Genomic DNA, 23,251 nt, shown 5'->3' on the forward strand with positions numbered 1-23,251 from the left:
GCAGAGATAAAACCGAAAGAACTGCTGTAAATCTGAAACAAAGACCGAAATTGCTGGAAAATCTCAGTAGGTTTGACAGCACCTGTGGAGAGAAATCTGAGCTAATGAGAGCTCAGGGTCATTTCTGTAGACAGCTCCCCCCCTCCCTCCACCCCATATTCAGCACATTTACCAATTTTCTCCCAGCTACAATAAGTTCTGAAGAAGGGTCACTTGACCTGAAACATTGATTCTGCCATACCTGCTGAGTTTTTCCAGTAATTTCCGTTTTTCTGTCAGTGAGCAGGTTATTGACAGGTCTCAGAGTAATTGACAGTTTTGGGTTGTTGGCTGTTTTCTGGATGATTCATAACTCTTGGATTGATTGCAGTTGCCTAGGTAATTGACAACTCTAAACACAACTGACCTCCCCCATTGAACAATTGCTAGCTCCCAAGTAATTTAATTTTCCCAAGTAATTGACAGACTTTGAAGTGATTGACAGCTCATGGGGCAATTGAAAGTTGCCATGAAGACTTTCACCTCACAGGTGTGAGCTGCTGCATTTTTGGAAGAGAAATCACAGCAGGACGTTTTTACTTAATGATAAGGTCATGACAAGTGTTGCTGAACAAAAAGACCTTAGAGTACAGGTTCATAGTTTCTTGAAAGTGGAGTCACAGGTAGATAGAACTGTGAAGAAGGCATTTGGTATGCTTGCCTTTATTGGTCAGTGCATTAAGTATAAGAGTTGAGACATCATGTTGCAGTTGTACGGGACATTGGTTCGGCCACTTTTGGAGTATTACATGCAATTCTGGTCTTTGTTGTGAAACTTGAAAGGGTTCAGAAAAGATTTACAAGAATGTTGCCAGGGTTGGAGGATTTGAGCTATAGGGAGAGGTTGAATAGACTGAGGTTATTTTCCATGGACCATTGGAGGCTGAGAGGTGACCTCATAGAGGTTTATAAAATCAATAGGGACATAGATAGGACAAATAGACAAAGTATTTTCCCTGAGGTGGGAGAGTCCAAAGCTAGAGGGTATAGATTTAAGGTGAGAGGGGAAAGATATAAAAGGGACCTAAGATGCAATTTTTCCATGCAGAGGATGGTGCGTGTATGGGATAAACTGCCAGAGGAAGTGGTGGAGGCTAGTACAATTACAGCATTTAAAACGCATCTGGATGGGTACATGAATAGGGAGGGTTTAGAGGGATATGGGTCAAATGCTGGCAAATGGGACTAGATTTATATAGGATATGTTGTTAGCACAGATGAGTTGGATTGAAAGGTCTGTTATCGTGCTGTATGTCTCTATAACTCTACAACTGTATAGTTGACAGCTGTCGGAGTGATTGCAAGCTTCCTAAATATAGAATCCTGGATAACGACACCCCTTGAGGTAATAATTTAAAAGAGTGGTGCTGAAAAAGCACAGCAGGTCAGGCAGCATCCGAGGAGGAGGAAAGTCAATGTTTCAGGCATAAGTCCTTCATCATGAATATAGGGACATTCCTAATGAAGGGCTTATGCCTGAAATGTCAACTCTCCTGCTCCTCAGATACTGTCTGACCTGCTGTACTTTTCTAGTGCCACACTTTTCAATTCTGATCTCCAGCATCTACAGTCCTCACTTTCTCCTAGCTCTTGAGGTAATAATAATTCACAGCACCCTTTTGAATAAAAGTCTTCTAGTTGATTGACAACTTCTCAGGTTATTGGCAGCTTTCAGGGAGATTGACAGCTCCTGATGTGATTCACTGATTTACAGGTGAATGACACCTTATGGTTGACTACAGCCTAGACAATTGAGAGCTTTGTCAATGATTGACAAGTCCCAGGATGTTTAATAGCTCTAACTTGATTGACACCTCCATAGAGGATTGACAGCACCCAGATGACATGGAACTCTGAAGGTGATTGACAAATTGCTGGTAGATTGACAGCTTTTGGGAAGAATGACAGCTTGTAGGGGTGAATAACAGTTCATGTTTAACAGGAGGCTAGGTGATTCACACTTCCTAGTAGGTTGACAGGATCCCACGAGAGTGGAAGTATTGGAGTCATTGATCATTGTCAATAACTGTCGAATCTGTCAATTGACCTGGCAGCTGTCAGGTGATTGACAGTTCCCAGGCCAAATGACCAATTCCACAGTTATTGACAGTTCTTGAATGAGTGACGGCTCCAGGAGTAATTGGCAGCTCTTGGACTGATTGACAGCTCCTGGCTTGATTGGCAGCTCCCAGATTGATTGGCAGTTCCAGGGATGATTGACAACTCCCTGTTTGATAGACAGTTGCAGAATTATTGACAGCTCCCAAGTTGATCGACAGCTCCTGGCTTGATTGCCAATCACTCTGCAGCTGTCTATCAAGGTTGATTGACGGCTCCCATGTTGATTGACAGCTGCAGAATGATTGACAGCTCCCAGGTTGAGTCACAAATGCAGAATGATTGACAGCTCCCATGTTGATTGACAGTTCCCAAACTGATTGACAGCTGCAGAATGATTGACAGCTCTCAAATTGATTTACAGCTGCAGAGTGATTGACAGCTCCCAAACTGACAGCTGCAGAGAGATTGACAGCTCCCAAGTTGATTGACAACTGCAGAATGATTGACAGCTGCAGGGTATTGAGCGAGTCTGAGCGCGGCGCTGCTGGGGACGTCAATCTCATGTTCTCCTTACGAAGACTGGGCCGAGCTCTCGCGATATCGGCCTGCTAAGTGACCTGCGCACTGAGGGTTTCGGCCGCCATAGAGCCGGGGCTGGTATTTTCCAACAGATTTTTTTAATATTAAAAACAGTTTCATGGTCGAAGGTCCTGTCGCCTCTCGCTTGAAGGGGTCAGATCGACCCGAATCACTGGCCGTGGATCCTATCTGATTGAGAGGTTTAATTGTAGCTCGATCTTTAATCGGAACTTCCACTCCCCCCCCCCCCCCCCCTTTTCTTTTTCTCTCCTCCCCTGTAAGTGATTCCTATGTGAAAGAAACCATCCGCCAACATGTCAAACCTGGGCAAAGCTGGGACGAAGAAAGACACCAAGATGAGGATACGAGCGTTTCCCGTAAGTAAGGACCCGGTAGCCGCAAGTAAATAGAGGAAATGAAAGGAAACGCGCCGCACACTGACAGTGAGGCTGCGAATGCTTCAAATCGAGGGCCCGGGCTTCTACGGATGTCAACACAGGAGCAGGCCCCTTTATCGTTTGATTAATATTCATGGTGCTCCGTGAAAGCCAAACAGAGAGTCTGTTTTAATCCTTGACTGTTTGCTGCGATGCCCTCCCCCATTCAGGAACACGAAGCGCTGTGTTTGTTTTGTCATTCTTTAATTCACTTCCTCCATCTTTCTTTCGCCTTCCCCCCCCCCCCCAAAAAAAAAATCAGTAGAATATTGTTGGTTCTGACATATTGAAACACAAGGCAATAAGTTGTGAGGTGCGGCTTTCATTTTCTGAAACAGTTTTACAACTTCAAATGTTTTCGATTTTATTTTGAAAGTGATGGAATGGTATTGTGGAGTGCTAAGTATTTACTGTGTTTCCAGTCGAGTTGTTAGGCTCTTTAGGTAGTCTATACTGGTTTGCAACTTGCTGTCATACTAATGAACTTGGCTCATGGTCTGAAAATTTAATTGTTAAGAGCTTTGTGACCAGAGCTCATACCCCAACTCCCGTTAGGATATTTGGTTCTCTATCTTTTGCAATATGCATGAGTTGAAAGGTGAGAAGAATGTCTCCTTTGGAATTAACATTAGTAAGCTGAAAACTTCGAAAGATATGCTCGAATCGTTTTCAGCAACTTTGTTTTGTATCATATGAAATACATATTTAGTAAGTTCAAATGCATTTTTAAAGTTACTGATGGAAGTTTGAAACTGTTCAAAACAGCACTAAACTGAAAATATTTTGCAAAGATTAACAGTGTTCATGTATTTAAAGCAGGATAAACTAGATAGCAAGCTTTTTATTCACTCCTCTTAAATGAATTTGAAATCATGCAGCGATCTCCTTCCAGCCTTCTCCCTGGAAAAATGACATATTCAACATGCAACCAATCTATATATAAGTAGAACAAGGATCAGTTCCTATGTAGACATTACTGTTAAAGTTCATTCACTGACAGTTTTAGAGACAAGTTTACCAGTGGAACGTGTTTGTTTAAAATAATTTGTGCCAAGTTTTAGCCATACAGTCTTTGCACAACTTCAATAACGCTTTGACACTACCGATTAACATACAACCTCTGAAGTTGGTATGTTATTTTATGGATATTCTTTGGGATTTTTGCTCAGACATTAACTTTTTAAATGACCAAACAAAGAGTGGAATTAAAACAATACTATCCAAACATTTGACTTTCCTCATGAAATTCTCCTAAGCCAAATGAAACTTTGTCTTAAATAGTGTAAAAGCTCACTGATCATAATTTGGAAAATTAAAAGCATAGAATTATGTGGTGTATTGCCAGTGTAAATTCTGTTACTTCTCTGTCATGTGTTCAAGGGTAACTGAGTACAACATTGCACAGTAAAGCTAAGATTGATATTTATCTGATGTGGTTGTGACAGTAGAGATATTGGACAGGAAGCTACTCTGTTAGCTCTGTACATCTACCAGTAGGTGCTTCCCATAGGCATCCTTTCCAAAGTAGTTCAAGATGTCCAAAAGCTAATCAGCTGTGTTTAATCAAAGCACAACTGAAAGGTTGGATTACAAAATATGAGAAGCAGAAATGCAAAAGCTTTTTTTTTTCTTGCTTGGCTTTTGATAACTTCCATATGTATAAACAAAATGCCTGCACCCACATTGTTCATTTTCTCTTCAGTTGATGATCATTAGTTAGCATGCTAATGGCTTCTCCCAGTGTTTTGGGGTAATAGCAGGTATTTAGTGTTGTCTACATTGTCCAATTTCGTACAACTATGATTAAGATCCTCTGTGAATTGGTGATGCTGACTCGCACATTACCACTTTGAGTTCTGTGCTGAATTTCCATCTGTTGTACTATGAGGATTTTTTTTTAAAAACAAAAATTCAGTTTCAATATCACAAATGTATAGAAGTAAATACAGGAAATTATGCTATGTTAGTGATTATATTGAAATGGCTAAACAATGTTAGACTTTAATATTGATTATATAGTTATTGCTTTACTGATTCAACTGCTTTTTCTGAATATACTACTGCTGTGCTATCTAATTTGCAAAATCACATTGACCAAATTTAATGCCCGCTATATACCAGAATAAAAGGCCTTCTGCAGAAAATTTACATTCTTGTAATGAAACAGTTGTTGGTTAATTTGTGAACCAATTTGCACATGATTGGTATTTTAATGTGGTGAAAAAATCTATATTGTTTGGCTGCATAGGTCCATTTGTAAAATTGACTTTAAAGTGAAATTTAGAAAATTGTATTTGCAGCATTACCAAGACGATTCAGTTAGATCTAGAGTTTGTTGATTTTAAATTGGTTCCAGAAAGATTAACTGAAAACATGGTTAGCCTTATTAGCAGTTACCTAAAATTACTAAGAGCACTTCAATTTTTTATCAACATTGACCAGCATGATAGACACTGTGCAGATAGGTAAAAAGCTTCAGAGTAGGGGAATGTAACTTTGATATGCATCAAGTCCTGTTTAGCAACAGACTACATTCCTGTAAGCCTGTAAGCATGAATAGAATATCTGAATACATAGTTTTGAAACATTTGTCAAAATGGTCAACTGTCAAGTGTGAGGTTGTCCATTTTGGAAGGTCAAATAAGAATGCAGAATACAGGGTTAACGGTAGGGTTCTTAGTAAGGTTGAGGAGCAGAGGGATCTTGGGGTCTATGTTCATAGGTCTTTGAAAGTTGCCACTCAGGTGGATAGAGCTTGTAAGAAGGCCTATGGTGTATTAGCGTTCATTAGCAGAGGGATTGAATTCAAGAGTCGTGAGGTGATGTTGCAGCTGTACAGGACCTTGGTAAGGCCACATTTGGAGTACTGTGTGCAGTTCTGGTCGCCTCATTTTAGGAAAGATGTGGAAGCTTTGGAGAGGGTGCAGAGGAGATTTACCAGGATGTTGCCTGGAATGAAGAATAGGTCGTACAAGAATAAATTGAGAGTGCTAGGCTTTTTCTCGTTGGAACGGTGAAGGATGAGGGGTGACTTGATAGAGGTTTATAAGATGATCAGGGGAATAGATAGAGTAGACAGTCAGAGACTTTTTTCCCCGGGTACAACAGAGTGTTACAAGGGGACATAAATTTAAGGTGAAGGGTGGAAGGTATAGGGGGGATGTCAGGGATAGGTTCTTTACCCAGAGAGTGGTGGGGGCATGGAATGCGCTGCCTGTGGGAGTGGCAGAGTCAGAATCATTGGTGACCTTTAAGTGGCAATTGGATAGGTATATGGATAGGTGCTTAAGCTAGGACAAATGTTCAGCACAACATCATGGGCCGAAGGGCCTGTTCTGTGCTGTATTGTTCTATGTTCTAAAAGTAGAAAGTTTGAGTTTCCGTGAATCTGAATTGTTAAATGATACATTATATCTTCAGTATCAGGGTATATAACTGGGAACTGGTGGCTGGATTTTTGAAGAAAATCCAATATTACTGTACAAATCAAGAGTTCATGGTGTTGGCATAATACCTTTGAATCAAGAACTGGCTAACGAGCAGAACAAATAGTTGGGAAAAGTTCAAAAACAGTGGTGAAAGGACACGACTTGAAATTCTAAGTCTATTTATCTCTTTGCATTCTTCCAGAACTCCTGGGTTTCTACAATATATTTTTTTGTTTCGCGTCTCCAGTATGTGCAGTTCTTTTGTTTTATTTTGGTTGGGAAAAGTGGGAAAAATAATGCTGGTGTCTCAATTACTTGTAAACAATATTAAGGCAAAGCGATGGACGTTGTCTATGTGAACTTCAGCAAGGTGTTCAACAAGGTTCTACATGGTTGTCTGGTTAGCAAGATTATATCACATGGAATCCAGGGAAAGCTAGTCATTTGGATACAAAATTGGCTTGGACGTAGGAGACAGAAGATGGTTGTGTTGGAAGGTTGTTTTTCAGACTGGAGCCCAGTGTCCAGCAAAGATCGGTGCTTGGTCCATTGCTTTTTATCATTGATATAAATGATTTGGATGTGAATATTGGAGGAGTGGTTAGTAAGTTTGCAGATGACACCAAAATTGGTGACAGTGAAGAAGTTTATTTCTGAGTACAACAGGACCTTGATCAGGCAGGCTGAGGATTGGTAGATGGAGTTTAATTTAAATAAGTGTGAGAGTTGCATTTTGGCAAGGCAAATCAGGGCAGGACTTATACACTTAATGGTAGGGTCCTGGACAATGGTGCTGCACAAAGTGACCTTGGAGTGCAGGTTCATAGTTCAATGAAGGTGGAGCCACAAGCATTCAGAGTAGTGAAGAAGGCATTTGGTACACTTACCTTTGTTGGTCAGTGCATTGAGTGTAGTTCGGGATGTCATATGTAGCTTTGGGGGATATCATATGCAGCTGTACAGGACATTGGAGATTAGACCACCTTTGGAATATTGTGTTCGATTCTGGTCTCTCTGCTACAGGAAAGTTGTTAACTTTGAAAGCGTGCAGAAAGGAATTCCAAGGATGTTACTGGGATAGGTGGAGCTATTTTCCCTGGAGTGTTGGGCCTGAGGAGTGACGGGCCTGAGGAGTGACCTTTATAGAAATTTATAAAATCATGAAGGGCATGGGTAGGGTGAATTGCCAAGATCTTTTTCCCAGGGTAAAAGAATCCAAAACTAGAGGGCATAAGGTTAACGTGAGAGTGGGGAGATATAAAAGGTATCTAAGGAGCAACTTTTTCATAAAGAGGGTGGTGTGTGTGTGTGGAATGGGCTGCCAGAGGAAGTGGTGGAAGCTGGTAGAATTACAACATTTAAAAGGCACCTGGATGGGTACATGAATATGAAGGGTTTAGAGAGATATGGGCCACATACTGGCAAATGGGACTAGAATAATTGAAGATATCTGGTTGGTATGGACAAGTTGGACCGAAAGATTTGTTTCCGTGCTGTACAACTCTGTGATTCAAAATGACTTAGCTGAAGGGACTGATGCATTATAACCAGCATTATTGATATAAAGATTGAATAGGGTATAAACAAACTGCAAAAGGATATGGAAAGGTTAAGTAAGTGGCCAAAAGGTCTGGCAGATGAAGTAGGAACAATAGAAAAGTAGAATATTATTCAAGTAGAGAAAGACTATAAATACTGCAGTACAGAGGGAGCTGCATGTCCTTGTGTTGTACATGAACTACAAAAGGTTAGCATGCAATTGCAGCAAATAATTAGGAAGACAAATGAAATGTTGGCCTTTTACCGCAAAGAAGTACAGTATAAAAGTGAAGTTTTACTGCAACTCTACAGGGCATTGGTGAGATTGTACCTGGAATACTGCGTACAGTTTGATCTCCTTACCCGAGGAGGCATATTTGCATTGAAAGCTGTTCACTAGACTGATTCATGAGATGAATGGGCTGCCTTGGGAAAGGTTGAGAAGGTTGGGCACGTAATTTTGGAATTCAGAAGAATGAAAGTGATTTTTTATTTGAAATATTTATAATTCTGAGGGGGTTTGACAGGTACATGCTGAGGGGATGTTTTTCATTTATGAAAGAAATTGAGAACTAAGAGAGACAATTTCAAAATAAGGGATATTCCATTTATGTCTCATTACCTACCAGAAAGGCAGGGGGAGGGGTGAGATTAATCAGTGGGTGCTCAAGAGTAAGGAACTTCTTTATTAGTGGAGGAAAAGGCATTGGAGAACCTTGAGGGACTATTAGCTGACAAATCTCCAGCATCTGATAGAGGGTCAAATGTCAGCTGGAGGTACATTGAAATGATCCGATCTAGAGATAACAATAGCGCAGATGAGCTGAGGCAGGAGCAAAGTCAGGTGATCTTCAGAAATGAAAATAGGTGGTCTTGTTAATTGCACAAGTGTGTGGTTTGATATCTTTATATCATTGTGTTCTAAAACATACCTTTGGAGCAGGTGGGACTTGAACCCAGACCTTCTGGCTCAGGAATAGGGAAAGTACCACTGTGTTACAAGCACCCCTTAAATATATAGCTGGAAATTGATCTCGACTTCAGTTATGACATCAAGATTGAGAGAAGCCTGGTTCTGCCTCAGTTCCCAGGGTTGGAAAATAGTCTGTTTAGCTGAGAAAGGAAGTGAGGTAAAGCTAACTAAATAAAACACTCATAGCTAGATCAAGTTTTATATGTCCGAACCTGAGTTGCTATTTCTGTTTTGCTTCAAGGTACTCAACATTTATACATGTTTAATTATATAAAAAGCCTTGGGTAGGGCAGGCATTTCTTTTAGCCATAATTTCTCATAAGGCTTTGAGCCAGCATTTAGCATTATAAGCAGTTACATCAATATTTTCAATTCAGCTTTGCTAGGTCAGTAGTCAAAGTATATTTGTAATCTCTTGACAGTTAGTTCATTCTGCATTCTGATTTTTTTTCTAGCTCAATGGTCAATTTTTAATGTAGAATTTGTATTCGTCAACTGATTGTATGTATTGCTACAATTAGCTATATCTGGAAAAATGCAGAGAGTCAAATTCAGAATTTTCTTTAGTTCAAAGCTTATGCCCATCTCGTGCTAGAATGTGGTCACCAAATCTATGTTCCACTGAGCCACCCATAGGTCAAGGTGATACAGAAAATCCAAATTCAAGAAAGGGGGATCAGTCTCTTCTTTTACAGTCCCATAGCATCACAGAATTACAAACAATGTAAGACATACTTTTGGGACTTTGCCAGAAGTATGCTCATCATCTGACTCCCTATGTACTGTTACACTTGTGATCTGTTTTAATAAGACTCCTAGACTTGAAGCGAAACAGATTTTGATGCCTTTCTGGCTGCATTGAGAGAGACCGGTAGCCTAGTGTGTACAAGGCAGGCAGTAAAGACTAGGTATCTACTTTTAAGCTGTCTAATAAGACTAGCAATTTTCCTGCTTAGAGTGGAACTCTACAAACAGTTTCTAACCTAAATGTTTATGGAATAAAGGCAATTGTTCGACACCAGATAAGCACAAACTAATTTCAAGGTAAAGTTTTAAGTGTTCAGGAAAAGAATAATCAACAGGCAGTAATAAGTTTTATGATAATCAATTTTTAGGTCTTGCTTGATGTCGCTCTGAATTATACTCCCTCGGCATTTGCTCCTAGTAAAGAACATAAGCTTCATTCATAATACTTGCCACATAGAGTCACAGCACGGAAACAGGCCCTTTGGCCCACACTGCTCAATACTCACCACAGTGCCACTCGGCCACTTCCAATTGTCTGTATTTGGTCCATATCCCTCTAACCCTTCTCATCTAGCTACCTATCCAAGTGTTTTTAAATGTTGCTTTTGTAGCTGCCTCAACCACTTTCTCTGGCAGCCCATTCCATATATGCACCACTCTCTGCATGAAAAAGTTGCCTCTCGGGTCCTCCTCCTTCAATGTTTCCCCCTCACTTTAAACCTATGCCTGCTAGTTTTTAGTTCCCCATACCTGGGAAAAAGACTATATGCATTCATTCTACCTGTGCCCCTCATGATTTATAACCTCTGTAAGGTCACCCCTCATTCTCCTATGTTCCAAGGAATAAAGTCCAATGCTGGCCAATCTCTCCCTATAACTCAGGCCTATAGTCTTGGCAACATCCTCATAAATCTTCTTTGCACTCTTCCTAGTTTAACTATATCTTTCCTATAATAGGGTGACCAAAACTGTGCACAGTACTCTGTGGCCTCACTAACGACTTATACAAATATAATATAACATCCCAACTACTATACTCAGTGCCTCGACTGATGAAGGCCAGCATGCTAAATGCCTCCTTCACCACCCTGTCTACCTGTGATGCCGCTTTCACAGAACTGTGTATTTATACTTCTAGGTCCCACTGTTCCACAACACTCCTCAGGACATTACCATTTAGTATATAAATCCTACCTTGGTTTGACTTTACAAAGTGAAACACCTCACACTTAAATATATTGAATTGCATGTGCCAATCCTCAGCCCATTTCCCCACCTGATCAAGAGCCCTCTGTAATTTTTGATAACCTTCCTCACTATCAACGATACCTCCTACTTTTGTATAATCTACAAACTTAGTAATCATGCCTTGTACATTCACATCCAGATCATTTATGTAACTAACAAATAACAAAGGTCCCAGCACTGAACCCCTGTGGCACACCGCTAGTTACGGGATCTTTAGTCTGAGAAACAATCTTCAGCCATCACCCTCTACTTCCTCCCATTGAGCCAATTTTGAATCTAGTTAGCTCTCCCTGGATTCCATGCAGCCTAACCTTCATGACTAGCCTGCCATCTGGGACCGTGTCAAAGGCCTTACTAAAGTCCATAGAGACAGCATCCACTACCCTACCTTCATCTATTCTCTTGGTTACCTCTTTGAAAAACTCAAAGATTTGTCAGACGTGACTTCCCAAATACAAGTCCATGCTAACTATCTCTAATCAGACCTTGATTATTCAAATATTGATTGATCCTGTCCCTCTGTATCCTCTCCGACAACTTGCCCACCACTGATGCCAGGCTCACTGGCCTGTAGTTCCCTGGCTTATCTTTGTAGCTAAAGATGAAGCAAAAATCTTTGCAAGGGCGTCTGTAACTTCTTCCTGAACCTCTCAAACCATCCGAGGACGGACCTGATCAGGCCCAGGGAATTTATCCACCTAATGCGCTCTAAGTCTGCAAACATCACCTCTCTTATGCATGCAGTCCAAAACATCCCTACTTGTTTCCCTTATTTCCTTAGCATCCATGATTCTCCTGTTAGTAAACACTGAGGAGAAGTATTCATTAAAAATCTCTCCATCTCCTGTGGCTCCATACATAGATGGCCAGGCTGACCTTTAAGGGGACCAATTCTCTCCTGAGCTACCCTTTTAATATTGCTATATAACCTCTTGAGATTATCTTTAACCTTATCTGCCAGATCCATCTCCTACCCTATTTTTGCACTTCTGATTTCCCTCTTAAGTGTGCTCCTACACTTTTTATAGTCATCTAGGAATTCACTTGAATCCTGTAGCTTAAACCCAATGTATACTGCCGCTTTTTTCCTGACTAGGGCCTCAATATCCCTGTCCCCGGACTCTTGCTATCACAATTTTAAAAGCCGCCCATTTGTTAATTGCCCCTTTTCCTTTGAATAGACTCACCTATCGACCTATGCTCAATTCTGCCTAGTGGTCCCAAAATTGGCCCTGCCCCAGTTTAGCCCCTTAACCTGTGGACTAGTTCTTGGTTAGTTCAAGTTCAACTTATCTTTGGATTTATGTTGTAAGTTTGGGAATGCTACAAAATATTACTTTTAAATTCATGTTTCAGTTTTAAAATAGACTTTCCTTGCTGTGTGCCCTTCGTTGCTTGAGCAAGGACCTGTTTGTAAATGCTATTCCCTGGAGTGTTGCTATGCACAAATATAGTTTGGCCAGATTTGCTTTTGTTTTACTTAATTGCAGTGGAATGCAGAATAATGTGGCAGAGATTATTAATTTGTCAAAAGAAAAATCATGTTTTCGACCCATATTTTGCTACTTGGTGGCAAAGTATTTTTGCACGTCAATACTGAATCCTGTACCACAATCTGATTTTTAAATTGCTAACAGGTGAGCCGAGTGTCTGTTGTCATAGCTTAGATACACTTAAGGAAAGTTTCTTTGTATTTTCTGCTATATTTGTGTATCTGTAGAAAGTACAGATACCCCTCTATTTATAACTTTGAGGAAAATTAACGTTAACTGTTGCCATTAATCCTCAAAGGCAGGGATATTCCCTAAATTTGCTATTAAGTTGAAAACGTTCAGTATTTGAATCATATAATCTTCTTGATTATTTACATTTCCTTTTTTAGTGGATGCCTGTGATGATTTTTGAAGTCAATAGTCTATTGTTGTATCAACTTGTTTTTGAAGAGTAGTTGGGTCATAGGAATTGTTGTACTGGAGTCAAAATTCAATGATGATGTCAAAGAATTTTGACAATTACTAGGAGAGTGTCAACAGTAAAAGATTTTACGTAGTCACATCAGCAATGCCAAATCCTGTCAGAAATTTCAATTTTCTCCACAAACACCCATTCTACTGTTGTCTGGATGATTACCAGCCCTGATCATCATGTCTTTCCGTGCTCCCTCCTTCCATTAAAAGGGATATGTCAAAGGAATTATTCTTGTATCAGTACTGCTGTTTACCACCATTTGTATACATTCAATGGAAAAGTGCTTTTCAGCATTTTAGGGAAAATATTTCCCTGTTCTTGTTATTTAATGCTTACCAAGCCAAAGCGATCTACTGGGTGGTGGAACGCTTCTCATATTAGTTAGCAAGCAAGGCTCAAATCTTAACTTCTGATATTTTTCCCGTCAACCATCCTGTAGGGTTTTTTGAAATGAGTTTGCCAGTTGTGGTGAAAGAGGAACACCAATTAATCAACCTGAAAAAAAAATGTACATGTCCTCTGAGGTGGAGATGTGTATGTTGTGGGAGTAAAAAAAGTGGAAGAAAATATGGGGTGGCACGGTGGCTCAGTGGTTAGCACTGCTGTCTCTGTGGAGTTTGCACATTCTCCCTGCATCTGTCTGGGTTTCCTCCGGGTTCTCCGATTTCCTCCCACAATCCAACGATATGCAGGTTAGGTGAATTGGCCGTGCTAAATTGCCCATAGTGTTATATTCATTAGTCGGGGTAAATATAGGGTAGGGGAATGGGTTTGTGTGAGTTACTGTATGGAGGGTCGGTGCGAACTTGTTGGGCCGAAGGGCCTGTTTCCATACTGGAGGGAATCTAATCTAATCTAATGCCACAGATGCCAAGATGCTTAACATTAGAACAGTGAGATATAGCTGTAGAACTGTAGGTTTTAACATGTTGGAATGCTTGAAAACTCTTGAGTCATATGGGAAGCTTGATTTTATGTATAGAAGCATGGAATGTAATACGTAGAATTTCTTCAAGACATTGAATGAAGTTTTAAGTGCAGTTGTGGCACCTCATTTAGAAAAACAATAAGGGAGTACTGAGAAGGTAAATTTGCTTACAGTATGAGATTAAAGTTAGAGATTATAATTTTGAAGAAAATCCTTGACCAATTTTTGGCTTTTTCCATTAAAATAAAGGCTTGGCATTGTCCAGTAAAGATCGGTGTTAGTAACTAGTGAAAGATTGACCAAATTTGTAATGAGTGGAGAGATGGAGTTTGAAATTATGGGAGATATTTTCAGAGATATGTATTAAAAATGTTTACTGTGAAATACTTGAAAATTATGCAGATGAACTGGAGACAGATGTGAGGTGAGAATAAGGTGCAGATTGTGGACATAAGGAGAAAGGGAGAGTCTTGAATATTAGTTTTCAGTTGGTAGGTGTGCTGGAATTACTGCCTCGACTGTCAATAAATGGATGTTGTACCTTTAATTTTATATGTTCATGTACATACTGTAAGTTTGCAGCTAGCAACAGCCCAAATGTTTAGTTTCTGGGTGACTGCCCAAACACTTGACATCTGAGAACATATGCTGTTGTCATATTTGAGTTTGCTGGAAATGAATTAAACATGTTGCTGCCTTGTATAACCACTAACAGTCAGCAATTTAAAATTTGTATTGGAGGATAGAATATAGCCTTTACCTTACTATGTTTCAATCCAGTGCATCTATTTCAGTGTCCTGGACTATGCAGTAAGTGACAACATAATGCTTGCAATTCAGCTATAAGAAGCTTCTCTCAAAGATTTTGTGATCCCTTTGCTACAGGTGCCTTTCTCAATGTTTGCTTAAATCTGTGGCCAAGTCTAAGAAACCTATAGGCACCCAGAATCAATGATGTCATCAGGATTTGTGGTCAATCACTTTGAAGAAAATGGGCAGAAAATCAAGAGGGGAAAGAAAACACTAAATATTAGCTTTTAGCATGTTATTTGAAAACTCTATCACACCTCACTCAATAAGGTGCAATATTTCAAGAACTTTTATACAGGAGATGATTATGTAGCGGTAATGACATTGTACTAATGTTGCAGGCTAAAGTTTGGGGAGCAGAGGGTGTTTAACTCACACAGTTTGTGGAATTTAAAGTCAGTTGACAGTGTCGAAGTGGACACAGAATTGGTTCAGTAGTGGGAAACAGTAATGTTTAAAGGATGTTTATTAGAGTGGATGAAGTTTTTGTTGTGGAGATTCCTGGTGTGAGATTTAGATTAATGATCTAGATTTTGAAATGCAAAGGGCAATGTTGAAGTTTGTGGATGATAGATAACTTGGAAGCATGGTAAGCTGTGCAGAAGACATTGTAGACCTTCAAAAGGCAATTGATAAGTTTGTGGAGCAGGTGGATAATTGGCGAATCAAGTTCAATTTGGAGAAGTGCAAAGTGGTACGTTTTGTTAGGAAGAACATGGTGAAGTGGTACAAAATAAAGGATATTTCTGCAAAAAGTGTTTAGGACAGACCTGGGCTGTATATGTGTGCAATTCACGAAACGTGACAGGACTGGTGGAGAGAACAGTTGGTAAAGCATACAGCATTCTAAGCTTTATTTTTGGTTGCATAAGAGTACAAGAATAAAGAGGTTGTGTTGAACTTCTGTAAGACAATAGTTTGCTGTCAGCTACAGTATTGTGTAAAGTTCTGACTGCCGTACTTTAGGAAGGATGTAAACACGCTGGAGAGAATGCAGAAGTAGTTTCTGAGAGCAGTTTCAGGCATAAAAAATCTCAAATATGAAGAAGTTGGCACCATTTTCTTTGGAGTGAAAATAAAGCAAAAATTTGTTAGTTTCCTAAATCATAAATGCTTGGATTTAAAAAAAAAACGGAGAAACTGTTCATAATTGTAAAAGAATCGTAAGAAATAAAATTTGTGAAATGGTGGGCACAGACTGTATTGTAATATTTTACTTGACATCCGTCATTGTCATTGCAAAGCAGGTGGGAACAGGGAAGGGACAGTTGGAGTCATAGGTAACTGATTTTAAAGTGATTTGCTGAACTACTAAAAGTATTAGAAACTTTCTCAGCAAGTGTTTCAAGTCTGGAATGCACTGCTTAGAAATGTGGTGGCAAGGTCAATCAAGGCATTCAAGAGAATAGTTTTTCTGAAATAAATAGAATAATAGATGGTGAACATGAAAACTCTAACTTTTCCTCCAAGTGTTTGATCTCAATTCTTTTTGATGCAGGCCAGCAATCCATTTTTTTATGACTACTTTCTGTACCTGTACTCATGTTTTTAATGATTTTCATACGTGGGCAGCTAAATCCTTTTGCTGCTCAACCTAATTACGAAGGGATATACCTTTTAAGGTAAGAGGGGATTGTTTAAAGGAGATATTGGGCAGGTTTTTTACACAGACGGTATTGAGTTCCTGGAATGCGCTGCCAGATGAAGTGATAGAAGCAGTACAATAGCAATGTTAAGAGGCATCTTTGTGGACACATGAATAGAGCGATATGGACTACGTAGAGGCAAAATGTGTCATGTGTCAACACAGCTTGGTGGACTAAAGGTTCTGTTCCTGTGTTGTACTGTTCTTTGACTGCTTTCACTCCCGTGTCAGATGTTCTGATTTGTCTTTTTTGGATTAAAGGTTGATAATATTTTGCTTCCCTGTATTGAATTTCATCTACTGTAGCTTCCTCCATGCACTTTTTCTCTGTCCTTTGTCAGGTCCCGGGCCTGTCCCCAGCAAATCTGTTAGGAGAAAGTGAGGACTGTAGATGCTGGAGATCAGAGTCGAGAATGTGTTGCTGGAAGCAGGTCAGGCAGCATCCGAGGAGAGGGAGAATCGACATTTCAGACATAAGCCCTTTTCATCAGGAATGACTGATGTTTTTCCAGCACCACACTCTTGACCCATGAAATCTGTGCGTTTTAACTTGACATCATTGGCAGTCTTTGAAATGCAAGTTTATTCTTTCAACACTATCACTAATATAGTTAAAAACTGCGGTTATAGTACAAATCTGTGAAGCACCTCTTGTCATATCACACCGATGGGAGAATGAGCCTTCTGTTTTTGATCATTCAATTAGTTTCCAACCCAACTAAGGTTACCTCCAATGACATATTGTTGTTTTCATTCATAATCTTTTACACAGAACCTTATTAAAAGCTTTGTGACAATCTGTCAACAACTTATACTGATGCTCCCTATTGCTAATGGCACCATGTTACAAAAACAAACTTCCAACTAGATTAATCAAACATGACATACCAGTCATGCATCTATGTTGACTCATTGATTAACTGATAATTATCCAAATCCTTAGTGACTGCGATTTTCCCAATCCCCATAATTGGTGTTAAAATGTCATAGAGTCAACCAAATTGAAAACAGACCCTTTGGTCCAACTCGTCCATGGTGACCTTGTTCCCAAACTGAACCAGTCCCACCTACCTGTATTTGGCCCATATCCCTCCAAACCTTTCTTATTTATGTAGTCATGCAAATATCTTTTAAACATAACTTTACCAGCATCCACTTCTTTTGGAAGTTCATTCCACACACTAACCACTCTCTGTGTAAAATAAAATGTTGCCCCTCGTGTCCTTTTAAGTCTTTCTCCTCTCACCTTAAAAATATGCCCCTTAGTTTAAATTTCCCCACCTTGGGGAAAATACCTTTGCTATTCACTTATCTATGCACTTCATGATTTTTTAAACCTCTATAAGGTCACCCCTCAACCTCCTATGCTCCAGTGAAAAAAGTCCCAGCCGATTCAGCCTATTTTTATAACTCAAAGCCTGCATTCCTGGCAACATCCTGGTAAATATTTTCAGAACCCTCTCCAGTTTAAAAATATCTTTCCTATAACAGGGTGACCAGATCTGCACACAGTACTGCAGAAGAGACCACACCAACATTCTGTACCACCCCAACTTGTATACTCAAAGGTCTGAGCAATGAATTCAAGTGTGCTAAATGCCTTCTATTACCGTAGAATTATGCACCTGAACCCCTCGTCTCTCTGTTCTACTATGCCACCCAGGATCCAAACAACTACAAACCTGCTGTGCTTTTTAAACATTGGATAGGAAAATTGAACATTAAACTTCAATGACCTAATTCCTGAATGTAGAAGACATTGAGAAATTATGAAATATTCTATTTTCCCTCTTTATTATTAAATTCTGTTGTATGTGGGAGCAGTAAAAGGCTATTTGACCCCTCAAGCCTGTTCTGCCATTAACTGAGATCATGTCTGATTTGTGGCCTAACTCCACATACCTGCCTATGGCCCATATTCTTTAATACCTTTGAACAAACATTTATCTATCTCACATTGAAAAGTAACAACTGATTTAGAATTAACTGCAATTTGTGGAAGAGTTCGAAACTCCTACAACCCTTTCCGTGTAGAAGCGCTTCCTAATGTCTCTCCTGAACTGTCTAGCTCTAATGTTTAGACTATGCCCAGTGGTTCTAGAGTCCCCAGTCAGTGGAAATGGTTTATCTTTATCTAATCTGTCTGTTCCTGTTGATATTTTGAAGACTTTGATCAGGTCTTCCCTTAACCTTCTAAATTCTACAGAAGAGATCATTGTTATTTTGTCTTCCTTCTTTGTAAAATCGAAATAAAGACCTGAATTAGCATGTTCTTGAAATCTGTTATCATATTGACTGCACCCATTTTGAAACATCACAACTATTCCCTCAACTGTTCTTCTGATACAACTTTACATTTTGTAAAACTTCGCAAAAGATATTATACTTTTGTTAATTTTGGCTATCTTTAACTAAATACCAATGTTGGATTTCCACTTTTTGTTGTCTAAAGCTATTCAATTAGTTATGAACTCTTATTGTAAGTAATGAGTATGGTTGCTTAGCTACTGAAGTGGCGCTTTAGTGTTTAGGAGTATGTATCGTTCTTGTAATGTACCAAAAATAATTAATGCTTCACACTTTTTTGTCTGTAGATTTATCATTAGTAGTTTAGTTCAGTTAACTGTGATCAATTTATTTCTCATTCCTTTTGTTTGCTTTTTGAAGTTAACAACTTCAATTTCAAGAAGGGAGAATCGCAAACCAGCTCCAAGTTCAATAATATGTCAGAATATTAATTCTGATTTGTTGTTCATCATTAAGTTTAGTGTGACCTGTATCAATTTTAAATTATGTTCTTAAAAATTCTGTATAAAATCTAGAAATCAATTGTCATTACTACTAGAATTGGTTTTTGTCTTGTGGAAATAAAATAAACACAGCAAAATAATGAGATTATGATCTCTCTTTATAATTTCCATTTAAATCATTTGGATTTTGAGCACTGAAGGTAATTTCTTTCCAACCCCAACATTCTTTGCTGTTCCTTAACATATATACGCTACTTTCCTTACCTAAACAGTTTTTATTGCTACTAAAGATTCATTAGAAGCCGAATAATCAAGTTGCCGTAGTTCCAGAAGACCATAGGGCTGTTCTTTCTTTAGTCAGAGACAACTGATGGTAAATTTAATCTGAGGATCACCACACCTCAGGTGAGTGGCAAAGTTGAGAAGGCAGGCCCTTCCTGATAATGTCAACCGGTATGAGAATTGAACCAGCTTTTGATGTCACTGTGCATCACAAACCAGTTGTGCAGCAGCTGAGTTAACCGGCCCCTCATTTTTAACATACTTGTCACAGTTTTTAAAAATAAAATTCAGGCTAGTAGGCACTAAAACTCCGTTGTAACCATCAAGAAAATCTTGGAATTTGCTCTATGAGTAATTGAAATGTGATGCCTTAAGAAAAAGGAAAATATAAATGTTCCAATCTTGGGGGTAGCGTGTTAAAACAGAGGGGAGCTGAGACTCCTTCTCAGCTGGTCTCACCTGCTGTCCTTTTCCAGCTTCACGCCTGTTGACAATATTTGTCATAGTTTTGATTACAGCCATGAGCTCTATATTCCACATTTATTAATTGAATTTGAACTTTACCAGTTGCTGTGGTGGGGCTTTAATCCATATCTTCAGAGTGTCAGATTTTGGAATACGAGTCCAGTGACATTACAACTATGCTACTGTCTCCCCATTTAGGTACCCACATTTCAAGTGTCACATTTGTACTTTTTTTTACACCATTGAAATCAATGTGAAGTTAGACAAAAACAAATTATAGATGCACATGACTGGAGACAAAATATCCTCATCTTGATTGATCTATAAAACCCAACATTGCGTATTTAACAGTAGTTAAACATTCAAACTTTAATGGACTACCAGCTTACACTTCAGTACATTATTAATGTTTAGCATTCTTCCATGTAGTACGCAGTTCCTATTCTTGCATGGTGTCTAAACAAATTTTTAAAATATGCATGATTTCAGAATCACTTCAGAAAATTGCACATTGACTCCTTGATTTAAAGCAGGCAAGAGAGAGAAAACAGTTAACTGCAGACCTATCAATCCTAAATTAGTTGTGGGTAAGTTACTGCAGTCTGTGCTGAGGGCAAAATGATTGGGACTGACTGCTGTAGTCCAAGCTATCCTCCTGATTATTTACCACCCCACTGATTTTTTTGTATCATTTATGAACTTACTGACCAACCCTCCAGTCTAAGTCATTTATATGAAGGACAAACAGCAAGGACCCCAAAACTAACCCCTGTGGCACCCCACTGGAATGCACATCTGTTCAGAGAAATATTCACAATTATTGCCCCTGCTTCCTGCCACTCAACACATTTGTCAAATTTCCTTGGATCCTCTGGGCTTTTATCTTTGATATATGTCTTTCCATGCAGAATCTTATCAAAGCTTTGCTGAAATCCAAGTAGACTGCATCAAACATCTTGACCTCCTCTAAGTGTCTGGTCACCTCTTCAAAAATGTATTTATTTAAATTCATTCATGTGATGTAGGCATCTCTTACTGGGCCAGCATTTTTGCACATATCTAATTACCTTTGAATTGAGTGGCTTTCTTGTGCATTTCAGAGGGCAGTTAACAGTCAACCACATTTCAATTATCTGGAGTCATATAGGCCAGATCAGGGAGGGATGACTGATTTCCTTCCCTCATTTTTATGACAATGAACAATGGTTACATGGTTGCCATCAGACCAGCTTTCTGTTGAATTCAAATTTTGGCATCTGTCGTAGTAGAATTCAAATTCATGTCCACAGAACATTATCCTGATGGTCTGGATTAGTATTCCAATGACATTAAGGGGAGGTAGTAGTGTAGTGGCGAAGTGTACAAGATTTTTTAGAAACCATCAGTAAGATATCTCATGAGCCTGTCATTTTAAAAAAAAGTCAGATCCACTATGTAAGGGGAAACCGAGTTAGATGCATAAAATAAAAACAAAATATACTGTGGATGCTGCAAATCTGAATTAAAAACAGAGACTTGGAAAAACTCAGGTGCAGCAGCGTCTGTATCAAGAGGAGTATTTAGCAGAAGTTTCCTTAACTTTGGATTTAACACAAATCGGAAACAGAACTGAAGTGTCACATCTCCAGAAGCAGTATTGAATCAGCTTTTGTTCCCTACTTTCATTATTTATTTGGAATTTTTACAAACACAATATCGACATTTGCTGATAGCACAGAAGTAAATGATTTCTAGTAGACGGACAAAAGAGTAGCAGATTCACTTAAATCATTTTTCACATGGAAGGTGATTTGTATGTGGCCTGAGGAAGTTGTAGAAGCAGGCAAAATCACAATATTTAAAAAACTTTTGGACAGGTACATGCATAGGAAAAGTTTAGAGGACAAACTCTGGCAAATAGGGCAAGTTTAGTTTAGGAAACTTGGTCAGCATGGATAAGTAGGATCAAAGGGTCTGTATCTGTGCTCGACTGATCAGTCTGTGGATTGTGGAGTCACTGTAAGTTTAGTCATATCTAATTAACATTTTGAGGTCATTAAGGATAAAGAATTGTATATCACAAGCTACCAGAAGGCATTTAGTAAGGTCAACACAAAAAAAAGGAAAATTTTAAGTTTACTGATTTGGATTCAACCATGAACATGAATTGAAAGCTGTTTTGAATACATGTAGTTTTGAGGTAAAGCAAATCTATTCTGATTGGCAGACTGTGACAAATGGTGGTTCTTGGGGACCTATAGAGAGTCCTCAGTGTCATTCTTTGAGAGTTGAATGAAGGCATAGACAGTTCACGTTTGCAGTTAATACTTCAATGGATAGCCTATTTGATTAATTCCATGTGATATCAAGAAATAGCCGAAGGCACTGGATGCTACAAAGGCTATGGAATTAGCAATGATTAGATTAGATTCCCTACAGTATGGAAACAGGCCTTTTGGCCCAACAAGTCCACACCCTCCGAAGAGTAACCCGTCCAGACCCATTCCCCTACCCTATACTTATCCCTGACTAATGCACTTAACATTATGGGTAATTTAGCATGGCAAATTCACCTGACCTGCACATCTTTGGGTTGTGGGAGGAAATCGGACCACCCAGAGGAAACACACTGTCGCCCAAGGCAGGAATTGAACCTTGGTCCCTGGAGCTGTGAGGCAGCAGTGCTAACCACTGAACCACCCCTAATTTGATATTAAAGAGATGTGTTCTGCAACAAGTCTAGACCCTAACCAAGTTATTCTAGTACAATTCTGAAATTGACATCTTTGCAGCAATGTAGAAAATTGCCCAACTGTATTCATCCACCAACAGCAAGGATAAATTAATACATCATCCCTCTGTACGCTCTGTCAACACCTTGATGGAAGGATTGTCAACAATTCTATCAAGTACCATTACTCAGCAGTAATCTGTTTACTGATGCTCAGTTGTGTTCATCTAAGACCAATCTGTTCCTGATCTCATGACAACCTTGATCTAAACACAGACATAAGAGCTGAACAGAGTTGAAGTGAGAAACACAGCAGATCAGGCAGCATCTGTGGAGAGAAAGCAGAGTTAATATTTCGAGTCTGATGACGCGTCATCAGAACTGATGAGCAGACCTGAAAAGAGTTGAGGTGAGAGTGATGCTTTGAGAAGTCAAAACATGAGTTACTTGCTGCAAACCTGACATCGAGGCAACTTTGGTTGACTGACATTAAGGAGCACTTGGGGTGGGAACTCCTCAATGGTTGGTGTCCTACATCAACAAAAGGAGATACTTTTGGTTGTTACAGGTCAATCATCTCACTTCCAGAGTATCGCTGCAGGAGTTCCTATCTTCCCTCAATCCTAAATTCGAAATGGAATG

At 39.3% G+C, this 23,251-nt stretch overlaps 1 protein-coding gene across 1 annotated transcript in view; it reads left to right on the forward strand.

The window, feature by feature from the left end:
* Window positions 1-2,737: 2,737 nt before the first annotated feature.
* Window positions 2,738-23,251, forward strand: part of cul3b (cullin 3b) — a 62,456-nt gene continuing 41,942 nt past the window's right edge. Inside the window, exon 1 of the mRNA XM_087993676.1 lies at window positions 2,738-3,056. Coding sequence (XP_087849802.1) covers window positions 2,994-3,056 — 63 coding nt within the window. The 5' untranslated portion in view covers window positions 2,738-2,993. The remainder of the gene's footprint in view (window positions 3,057-23,251) is intronic.

Source organism: Chiloscyllium plagiosum, unplaced genomic scaffold (assembly GCF_037043375.1).
Source record: "Chiloscyllium plagiosum isolate Xiang-an unplaced genomic scaffold, Cpla_swu_hap1 HiC_scaffold_13, whole genome shotgun sequence".
Taxonomy (NCBI): Eukaryota; Metazoa; Chordata; class Chondrichthyes; order Orectolobiformes; family Hemiscylliidae; genus Chiloscyllium; species Chiloscyllium plagiosum.